Source organism: Diadema setosum, chromosome 9 (assembly GCF_964275005.1).
Source record: "Diadema setosum chromosome 9, eeDiaSeto1, whole genome shotgun sequence".
NCBI classification, from domain to species: domain Eukaryota; kingdom Metazoa; phylum Echinodermata; class Echinoidea; order Diadematoida; family Diadematidae; genus Diadema; species Diadema setosum.
Window position 1 is genome coordinate 21,113,006 of NC_092693.1, and position 11,878 is coordinate 21,124,883.

Consider the following 11,878-nt stretch of genomic DNA (forward strand, 5'->3'; position numbering starts at 1 on the left):
AGATAATTTTTAACACATAGGAAGCATAGGTAAATACTTTAACCCGTTAGTTTTACTTACAGAATTAGAACTCAGACTTCACCCCGCTTATCGCATTTTGGTCAGGAATCGCGAGACTTGATGAACTCAGCTGTATTTACATGTATGTAGGTAATCCTTGCTCATTCTACTGCCATGCTTCACATTTTATGACAATATTATCAATTTATGTTTTGGTTAGGATGATGTCTCTGTGAGTAATGCAGGTTTTTGATGTGTAATTTTGGAGTCAAAGCCAATCAACATTATACTAACATCAATATAAGTATGTGGGAACGTATTGTATAGGTTGTCATTAATGTGTATGCGAGCGATCCGCCGAGAGCTCGAGCGAGCGAGCTGAGCCTTGGCTTGAGCAATGTTGAGGAGGGCTTTCATCTCACGTCACCTCCCTGCTTATTTGGCTGTGCGATGGAGTGCAGATAACTAAATAGTGAATAGCCACAAGTGCGAAGCCGAGTTGAATAGTCAATAGTGCGCCTCATCATTCACCGAGTGCGAAATCTTTTTCCATTGGCCATTGACATTGCACGAGTAATAAAGACCATCATACATGCATACACTAATTAGCATGATTAGTAAGATTTTATTTGTTGTTACAACACCTCGAACGTCAACAACAGATGTGGCTGGCATGTGGTCCACACACACAGATAAGGGAATTTAGCGCAGAAATGGCATCCATTTTCTCTGAAAGATGAATGACTTTTACTAATGAGTAGCTGCCCAGTCACAGTCACCGTGTAGATCACACGGGTCACAGTTACACAGGGCCTTTATATGCAAAGCCGCTAGCCGATTGGTTGAAGTAGTCACAAAAATGAGCGACAAAAATACATGCTTGTAATTGTTGAGTGCGAGCAGAAAATGTTTGTTTATTGTGATATCAGAGCCATGCAATGGAACAAAAACTTTGAGTCAATTGTGAGTTTTAACATGGGACTGTTTTGAGGGGAGTCAATGGAAATGGGTGACGTAGGCCGTGCACTATCCATTTTGCTCGAACAAAATTGCACGGCTGATAGCCACAGCTTGCGATGGAACTTTTAACTAAATGTCATGTGATGAGCAATCGACCAATCGGATAGCTACATTCTTTTTAGGTGTTGTATAATGCAGTGCAATCTTGAACTGAAGAAATAATCTCTTTTGCTGGGGAGTGTTTCACAAAGAATTGAAGTCGATCTTAGATTTTAAGATCAACTTAAAATTATGGTAGGTTATGTGTGTCCTCACTAACTTTCATAAGCATTGAACATTTTGAGACTTTTTAGTAAAAGTTCCGGTTCGCGGCCGCATATAAAAGGGTTTTTCCACTCTGAAACGCAAACTTGCTAATTGCTTTAACCCAGGTTTATATAAACATAAAGGTTGACCACTTACCAATTTATAATATTGTCAAAATCGCAAGACCAATGTCCATCGCGATAGTTAAAAATGACCATGACCGCGATCCGGTATCCGGTTCGCGGCCTGATGTACAATTCCTATGCGATACGCGCATGCTCCGCAATCTTCTGCTGAATGCCTTCATTTGGCTCACGAATGTTGCGTAAGCGCCAAGTCCCATTGCGAAAGCATGTGAAAAGGGCTCGCGCGCTTCCACCGACTGTGAACAGGCATGGTGGTGTTATTGTTGTCTTTCTCATGTTTTTCCTATTTTTTCAATCGTAACATCCACTTCCGGAAAAAAAATGGTGGCCCACATCGGCTTGCGAAAGTTCTATTTCTACGTGAGGGCATGTATTTGAAATCCACAAACATCGGGAAATCGACAAGATATCCAGTTTCTTAGACCCTTGATCCTTATTCATAATGTTAAGAAGTACCGAAAATGAAGGTTTTGATGCGAGATGTCATCATTTAAGTGAGAAAATTTCATTTTTGTTGGAGAGTTTTTCCATGTCGTCGGTTGAATTTTATAGAATGGCAGTGTGTTAGTGAATGTGTGGTATACATGTATAAAGTGTGTCGCTGTGTTCAGCGTTATACAGTGAAACCCCGTTATAACGAAGTCCGTGGGACCAGCGATATTACCTCGTTATAACCGGTACCTCGTTATAACCGTACGCATCAAAAAACAAAGAAAAACATAAGCACGATGTCATATAATACCCACAGTTGCACATTATGTTGAGAAGAAGGCCTATATATTTGGAATTCTTTCTACACCTATCTCTTCCTCTTGTGTTGAACCTTTCTGAAAGAATAATATGCTTTTGTTTGTGAAATACAGTGTAAAATGACGATGAACAATTAGAATCAGATTGTATAAAATGCGTAAGTCTTTCTAAACACCAGCGCAAATAGCGTAACATACATACGTTGTTACCGTAATTTGCGAGGTATTTTTACACTGTTGGTGCCCAGCGGGAATGCGATGATTTCATGAATCATTTCGGCTATAATCTTATACAATGTATGATCGTTGCGCCCGAAGGAATTAAAAATGCGTTCTTTATTTTCTTCCGAAAATCTCTTCGCGTTTTGAACGTCCGTTTATGAAAAATATGCAACAGAATTAAATTTGGAAGGTTGTGATCCTTATTATGCAAATTTGTACTTGTAGAGTAGACCATTCTGAAAGAAAGACAAATCTTCATTGTGAAAAATGCACTGTTAAAATTGTGATAATGAACAAACCCAGATCTATTCAAACTGTTAAATGCTTTTTTTTTTTTTTCTGAACACCGATTAAGTAGGGTAACATGCGTATTTCAACTTTTTTTAATGATACTGTCACCCGGCGAGATTGCGATGATTTCATAGTAACAAACATGCGTTGTTTACAGGAACTTGCGAGGTATTTTACGCTGTTGGTGCCCAGCGGGAATGCGATGATTTCATGAGTCATTTCGGCTGTAATCTTATACAATGTATGATGGTTGCGCCAGAAGGGATTAAAAATGCGTTCTTTATTTTCTTCCGAAATTCTCTTCACGTTTTGAACGTCCGTTCATGTAAAATATGCGACAGGATTGAATTTGGAAGGTTACGTTGTAATCATTATTACACAAATCTGTACCTCGTAGACCATTCTGAAAGAAAGACGAATCTTCATTGTGATATGCACTGATAACATTGTGATAATGAACAAACCAGATCTATTCAAACTATTAAATGCTTTTTTTTTTTCTGAACACCGATTAAGTAGGGTTACATGCGTATTTTAACTTTTTGTTTACGCTACTGTCACCCGGCGAGATCGCGATGATTTCATAGTAACATACATGCGCTGTTTACCGTAATTTGCAAGGTATTTTACGCTGTTGGTGCCCAGCGAGAATGCGATGATTTCATGAATCATTTCGGCTGTATACAATGTACAGTATGGTCGTTGCAACTTAAGGGATTAAAAATGCGTTCTTCATTTTCTTCCGAAAATCTGTTTGCGTCTTTACACCCGTTCTTGAAAAATATGCGACAGGATTGAATTTGGAAGGTAGTGATCCTTTTTACGCAAATCTGTACCTCGTTATGAAAGAAAGACAAATCTTCATTGTGAAATGAAGTGTTAAAATTGTGATAATGAACAACCCAGATCTATTCAAGCTGTTAAATGCGTTTGTTTCTTTTTCTGAACACCGTTTTAGTTGGTTAACATGCGTTATTTAGTTATCTTTACGCTACTGTCACCCGACGAGATCGCGATGATTTCGTTAATTAATTCGGCTTTAATCATACACACAAATTTACATAAGTATTTTGTTAAATGATATCGAACAAACCCAGAGCTATTCAAACTGTTAGATGCGTTTGTTTCTTTTTTTCTGACCACTAACGCAATTAAGTAGATTAACAAGCGTAATTCAGCTATTTTTACGCTACTGTCAACTGGCTGGATCACGATGTCGGATGATTTCATCCGGCAGGATCGCATTGATTTCATTATTTCGGCTTTAATCATACACACTCATAATTGCTAACAAGCAAAAAAACTGGAAGTCAGAACTAAAAATGGAAAGGATATAATGATGGGTTACACATGCATTCTCGCCACAAATGTAGATCTATGAAAAGTTTTTGAATGCGTTATCATTTTTTTTCTCATTGCGCTGTGGTCTGACTGAATATCGCGCACGGGTATCTCGCGAAAGAGAAAATCGAATGATTATGTACAGTAATTTTAATAGTAGGAACATCGAAAGGTACAGTATTCCTGTTTCTTCGCGTAGGTTAGAAGAAAACATGGAAGGAACACGGTACTCTGCAAAACGGGAGAGAGACATGAATTGCTTGAATTCGGTTTTCAGTGTTTCATCTGTCGCGCGTTTGAAAGCGGCAAGTCAAGAAATAGAACCTCGTTATATTCAATCAAATTGGTTATGTTTTTCTTTATCATGATGCACCGAAAATGTCCTCGTTATCACCGGAATCTCATTATAACCAAACTCGTTATAACGGGGTTTCATTGTATCACCAAATATGCTGCAGTGGCCGCGAACCGGGACATTTACACTATACAGGCATTAATTAACAAAATTAAAGGAGGGAAATTGATTTTTTTCTATGGATTTTAATTACAATTTAAATTGGATTCTGAAAACAAATTAAGATGAATCTGAAAAGAGATACTAACGGCATACCATAATTTTTAGTTGATGTTAACTTTTAAGTTCATCTTAAATTCTATGTGAAACACGCCCTAGCTCATTCTGAAGTGAAAGCTTAACTCTTTATGTGCTATGTTCGCACACCCAACTCGGCTCAGTCGATGGCATGCCAACTTCACATATTCTGCTCAAATGCACAAACCTGCTCAAACCAATCGATAAATCGCCAAATGCCACAGGACAATGAAAGCGTTCCTCGCAATTTCGTTCCTGTCACATATAGCTTGCACTTTATGTGGTGATTGATTAGCAAGCAGTGGTCCCTACTGAATTTGTATGTAAATTCTAAGTTTCTGTCACTATTTTGTATGCAAAAGTGTATGCCTTTTTACATAAATGTATTTCCTGGTCATTTGAAAGAAAAAAACTATAACAGATTTGTCATACAATTTTACATCAAACAAAGCTTGGCATTTTCTCTACAACTTTGCTCACTACGACGAGTCCAGCTAAACAGAAATCTATAAAAGTTTGTACATGGATTTGAAAAACACAATGTTTTCCCAAAGCATGACAACGTTGGTGGTCTCAGGATATTGTGGCACACAGGGGGTTTCCTCCATGGCACATAAAGAGTCAACTAAGATGGTGGGGTGTGCATGTGATGGCACATAAAGAGTTAACTAAGATTGCCAACAACAGTGACAGCTGTGATACCAGTGACCTTGGCATGGGGGGGGGGTCTACCATCTACTCTAGATCCTATAGTATCTACCTTAACATTGTTAGACTCTACCTCTCTAGATCTATTTTATTTACAATAAAAAATTGAAAGTGCAAATACATTTTTTCTTAAAAGCTGCTTGGTTTACAGGAACCAAAGTCCAGCAGGTGGCTGTGCAAGCTTCTGCTAGCTGGGAGGGCAGCCGCCTAGCACCTGAAAAGTGGTGAGGAAAAAAGGGTGTGTTTTAGCTGGATAGGAGAAGTAGCCAAGTTTTATAAGATCTAGAGTAATCTAGACAGGAAATATATCCTATAGTATTATAAATATTTCATATTTTCTTGTAATACAGCTGTATGTTACTTTGCAATTCAGCCATTTGGCTTATACTGGGGGATAGCAGTTTTCACAGGAGTTCTATTTAACATATTATTTTCTATTTTCTGCAGTTTTCGGTGATCACCATGGCCATGAATGCGGTCAATGCAGAACTGAAGCAAGCCAAGAAGAATCTCCAGGAAGCCCTGGGAGACAACAAAGCTGATTATTGGTCCATTATGAAACAGTGGTATCGGCAAAAAATAAGCAAGGATTACTTTGATACAGAGGCACTGCGTCTCCTTACTGATGGAAACATTCACTTGCATAATGAATTTCTTGTGGCCATCTTTACAAAATGCCAGACAGCTAATATAATTCACGACTCTAATGCAGCCAAACCAAACATCGTCGCTACCCCTACACCGCCCCCGCCAAAGATCGTGAAGAAGGCAAAGACTGCGAAGAAGAAAAAGGCTGTCGTGCGCGCAACTTTCGAGAATCGCTTTGTGCCAGCGGACCCCATGCAATACCTCCCCATCGAAGTGGCCAAGCCAGTGAGTAATGAGCGAGTCGAGTTTTGCACCAAGGCGGCGTGCTTGCCCGACGTGGAGATGCTCCACGGGAGAGTGTTTGTGACGACGTGGGAGTGGGACCTGGAGGGAGTGGCGGACACTGCCATCCCCGTCATCCTCCACTCCGTCACTCAGGTCCTCAAGAATCTCGTCACGGCCATGCTCTCCAGACAGTGCGCGTACGAGGTCCGAGACGGCTGCTTCAAGCATTCCCATGGGCAGCGCTTCAGCGAGTCGAGCCCTCAAGCGAGGGAGCGGGAGAACAAAGTGAACTCTCAGTCTGCCACGGACGGCTCTGCGTCCTCCACCATATCGAGTAAGCTAGGAGTGGATGAGGTGGAGCAGAAGGCTGTGTATAGACTAGCGACAGGTGGCATGGCCCCCATGCACAAGACTCTCACACTGGAAGACCTCTTAGATGCTGTCAAAGTGGAGGGGAGACTGCTAGCCTCCCACACAGTCTCTTCGTTGGCCACAGAGAGAATCCTGTGTAGTCTCTGGCACCCGGACCACGAGCAGCTGACACAAGATGAATTATTCCGGCAAATGTCTCAAAAGTCATAGCTATAGATGGACAGTTAATGCTCACAGCCAAAGTTAGACTTTAGAGTTATGTCAGCCACCAAATACCTGTAATAGACATTGAGGGTCATTGATGGTCATGCTCCATCATAAGCTGTGTATGTGATTTACCAGATGGTCTATTTTACATAGCATACTATTGTCACTTTATTTTGTAGCTACACAGGGGTTCAGTGTAATTTTCATTGAGTCTGTAGTGTTTGCAGGAGGTGAGATTTGTCCAAGGTTTGTTCTTACTTTTCAAGTTTCCTGGTCCACATAGTTACAGAGATATACCTCAAAGGTCATGTGTACATGATATCATGTGGTTGAAATATTAGTTTGTGTGCATGTGTACATTGCAGAAAGAGGATTGGGTAAGAAAGATGTCTGCTAACTGTCATGTTTGTTTGTTGATTTTAAAGTTTTGTGTACAAAACTGCATGTCTTTCTTTAAAATCCCTCTTAAATTCTACTTCCCCACTTCAGGGCAGTGCATTATATGCTGTCATTCTGCTTTCAAAGAAAAAGGAGCTTTAATTTGCTGAGCAAGTGCTTGCTGACTTGTGTTAATATCATGACATCCTCTGGCATCAACATCACATGTGGCCAAGTGAATATTCAAATGCCTACATAATATGAAGTAATCTGAGTGAAAAATAGTAGAAATATTATTGTAGAATATATGGCACATATTTCAATACTCTTTTGGTCACATGTAAGTGATTATCAGGGTATTATGAATCAATGCAAGTCAACATGCATTTGCTTTGCATAGTCCTTTTAAGTATCACTAGCCAAAACAGAAAGCGTACCTGCCCCATAGTGCGCTTCTGGTAGCTCCAGGCATGCAGATGCATGGGTGTGTAGCAACATTCTTGCCTGGGTTTTGGAAATGTCGACCAAAAAATGGTCCATAAAACCGTCGTACCCCCATCCCACTGTGGTACTACCAAATTCATCACAAAAGGGCAAGTATGTAGCAGAGTTGCAAAGTCAGTCCTGAAAACTGAAATTTCTTTTCATATCTTTACAACAGAACACAAAAGCCCCTTTTAAACAGTTGTGACAAACAGGGTTATTACAAAATTATGTAATAATGAAGGGAAAATGGAGGCCCTAAAATTATTATCACTAACATCTTTGATGCAAAATTCCCTTTGGTAATAAAATTATTTTGATTAAAACAAAAGAAATAAAAAGAATAAAATGGGCAGGCGCATCCGACCCCCCCCCCCCCCCCTAATTTTGTAAAGCCCCCCTTTACGGAATTCTTGGATCCACCCCTGGATGTGAGAATGTTAGTAGCCCAGATGTAGAGATGAACTAAGAGCAGCAATGCAACATCAAGAAAAATTGCTCACTGTTTCAGAATCATTTAAGCAGTCATTGAGAAAGTAAAACAGTGGACCTTGAGTTAAATTATTGACTTACACTAATGCAGGACATGAAACTTTCTTCATGCAGACTATGGTTGTAGCTTGTAATAGTGTACTTCTTAGCTGAAAGTGAAGTGAATACCATTAAACCTATTTCTGAAGATATGATAACTGTCTTGCCAGTTAAAGAGATAAAGGCCATTATGTGTGTAATGAAATGGCTACATGCTAGGGGCAGACAGCAAGTGTGTATTCTGTCATTCAATGTGCTCTGCTGTACTTGCTGTGCTAGTCAGACTCTCCAAATTCTGTGTATATTTAAACAAGTATTTCAGGAGTTGTGTATTTTGTTGCATAATATTGCAGCTTACATCCAAAACTTCTTGTCTTATTTGCTTCCACCTACAGCATGAATATATTCGAGTTGATTATTTATTGTCTCATTCATCCTGAATTGTTGCTGAAGTAGAATGAAACATTTTTTTTTATTGACTTCATCAGACATATGGATGGAGCGTGGGAGAAACTAAAGCATATCCGTGGTCCCACTGTATGTAGTGTTTTGAGCTTGACTGTAACTTGAAACATGCTTCCAGATCGTTAGTGATACAGTTGTCACTGGTATGCGCCATTATGGATTGTGTATGCAGACAGTTTGGTAATAGTATGGTACATTAGTTCAAGTGTGCATAAAGTTTGTCTGAGATTTAGTTGAAGTTCACACATCTTTCGTGAATGTACACTACTGTATGCATCAAAAGGCCAATTGTTGTTCGTCCATGTGCAGTTGTTTGTTCCTGTATTTTCTTTTTCTTGTGGAAAGTATGTCTAATAGTTTCAGAGATATCTCTTAATATATGTTTGATATCAGTGGTAGTATTTTATACAGTGAGTATGAAAAGCAATATCTGCACATCTACAGTAAATTGAAGTTTGTGCAAGCACATGTAACAGTCAAACCAGAGTCACTGAAGTCAGTCGTCCAAGATTTATAGCAACTCAACTAAAAGGCAAACCAAATCAGGTGTGATGGACAAGATTAGAGGTACTGACTTAGAGACAGTTAGCTTGTTATGTCAGGTTTCTCACAATGTCAGGGTACAAAGTCAAAGAAAACTATTAATATAGAGTTGGGCCCTGCAAAATCACCATGTTTTAAGGTTTTGTGATCCATTCTCTGTATGATAATGAGGCTCAACTGTATCTTTCAAAGTAAAACCCTCATTAATTGAATAGTGTTTTGAAACCCTGTACTGTAATGTACAGCATCTGTGATTCCTTGGAAGTATTCTTGCCCTGCTTGAGTGGACCAGGGCACAAGCTTGTAAGGCTTTTCCAGTCATTGTAAGTTGCTTTTATTTTGGGATCACTAATCTGTATACTGCAAACAGTTACCAACCAGATGACACTCGAGATGTGATCGGGTAGCTAAAGTGGTCTGAAGGTCAAATTAGGTCATTTTTGCCATGTGCAGTTGTCACAGCAATATTCAAAATGCTGACAGTTGATTGGCTGTGAGTGGCTGCCACTGAAGTAGAGGCTGAAATTATTGGAACTTTGCAAGAGCTGCTATTAACATATCTATAGAAGTTGGTCTTAGGTCAACATAAGTTTAGCCAGGTTTTTACAGCCTTGCATTTAAACCCTTGCTGTTTTCCTGGGTGGAGAGAAGCATTGTCGATCTGAGTCTTCGCTGCATCCTGTATGTCTGTTGTATCAGCAAGTTCAGAATGAAATGTGCTGAAATATATAGTGTACATCCCCTTTTCTGTTCAGTTGACAATCACACTTCTACATTGTATATGAGAAGCATCTTCTTTTGTACTGTGGCAATCAGTTAACCCAGGTTGAAAACAAGATAAACCCACTGTGATTGAAAGAGGAAAAAATAGAGAAAGAGAGGAATACATGTATTCGTTTGGTCAAATTTTATACGAATCTGCACTTAGTCCTATTAAACTGTATTATCCTAGCACAGCTTGTTCATGCACTGCATACAATTGTACATGTACTTCATACCAGTATGTACGAATGCATGTCACATTCATGTCAGGATCAGAGTGATATTATCACACATCATTGAATTTGTGGATAAGACCCGTCTCTCAAACTTTGCAAAATTAAAAACCCTGCAAAATGTATGAGGTATGTTAGAAGATTCTAAAATAAAGAAATGTGTTGCTTGAAGGAATGAAGGAAAGAAGGAACACTACTGTAAAAGTGGATATTTTTGTGTAGTTTTTTGTGCTCAGTCGGGTAAGAAGACTCTCGTGTGTTTTTAATTCCACGGAATCAAGACATCAACTACTGAAATATATGGCAAGCAAAAATAATTTCATTTTCTAGTTTCTGGTTGTAAAAAATGCGCAAAAATTTCAACATCGCAAAAATTTCCACTTTTACAGTATGTTGTAATGTGCATTGCCATCTTGTGCAAGAAATGCTTCAAAAGGTTAGCAATATACAAGTGTACAGTGGTTCTTGTTCGAGTATTGAAAACTTAACTGCATCTCCTGTCTTAGCTGATTAAAATGTCAGTCTGTATCTTCGGGGATATGTTTTCTGGAGATTACATCTGGCTTCACTGAATCCTTCTCCATAATATATTGAGAGAACTGCTGAAGAAAAAAAAAAAAGTTGCAAAACTCCTCCTTTAACCCTATTCTAACTGGGGGGGGGGGGGGGTCAAAGTGACCCCCCCCCTCGACATTTCGCGCCACGATTTCGCAACGCGCAAAGCTTTTGCCGCGTCGTTTCACGACTTTTTTCATTGAAGTCTCCCGCATATTTTGAGACCAAATTTGTGACGTCCGGGTACATCGTTTTGAAGTTACATAATGTTTTGCATATGCATGTCAACCAAAAAACAGCTCAAATTAATGATATCGTGTGCAAATCCAATGCAAATTGTGTTTTTTGGTTAAATTGATATAAATTAGATTATTTCAACTTTTAACCATTGAAATTAATCAATTCTAGTGTAGATAAGCCTGAAAAAGTGCCTGCAACAAGTTTTGGCAAAAAAAAACCAATAGAAAACAAAAGGTTGAAAAAACAATAAAATACATAAGAAATTAACAAAACAATAAAAAAAAAGGAAATTAATTTCAATTGAGCTATTTTTTTACACAAAAATTGTTTGATGTGTCTTGAGGAATTCTGAAACAAAAATTTAGCAATCCTCCAGTCTTTTTAATGGAGTTATAGGTAAAAATATGATTTCATGCACAAATTTGCATAATTAATTTATTAAAAATAGAAAGGCAATATTTTTCTATTGTATGATGATGTAATCTTGTAGTTGACATCCAGCTCTATCTTCAGGCAAAATTTTGCGGTGATCGCGTGATCGGCGGCCGAGATCTGAAGAGGGGGTCAAATTGACCCCCCCTCAGTAAAAACTTGGTCTCAAATAGCCCAGTTAGAATAGGGTTAAAATACACTAAACAGACCCTGCATCATTGTGCCATCCAATTTGACTTACCTTTGTAATTTGCCTTTGTATTTGCTTGTAGGTGTCTGGCAGGATGTTCTCACATTGTGCCATCCAATTTGACTTACCTTTGTAATTTGCCTTTGTATTTGCTTGTAGGTGTCTGGCAGGATGTTCTCACATTGTGCATTCAAACATTCTAAACTGGCTTTAATATGATGGGGTAGATTCCTTCAATGTCTTCATTTTTAGAGCATGGTGTAATAAAATGGCAATAAAATGCCTCTTACTTTATTGTA

The 11,878-nt window shown here is 38.8% G+C and overlaps 1 protein-coding gene across 1 annotated transcript; it reads left to right on the forward strand.

Moving 5' to 3' along the window:
- Positions 1 to 72: 72 nt before the first annotated feature.
- LOC140232472 (transcriptional adapter 1-like) lies at positions 73 to 11,878 on the forward strand. The gene is made up of 2 exons (XM_072312562.1): positions 73 to 142; positions 5,763 to 11,878. The coding sequence occupies exon 2, from the start codon at positions 5,778 to 5,780 to the stop codon at positions 6,768 to 6,770; it is 993 nt and encodes a 330-aa protein (XP_072168663.1). The 5' UTR covers positions 73 to 142; positions 5,763 to 5,777; the 3' UTR covers positions 6,771 to 11,878.

What these genes read in the sequence shown, in the direction of transcription:
- LOC140232472 (XM_072312562.1), top strand. Translation starts at nt 5,778, where the DNA reads ATGGCCATGAATGCGGTCAATGCAGAACTGAAGCAAGCCAAGAAGAAT.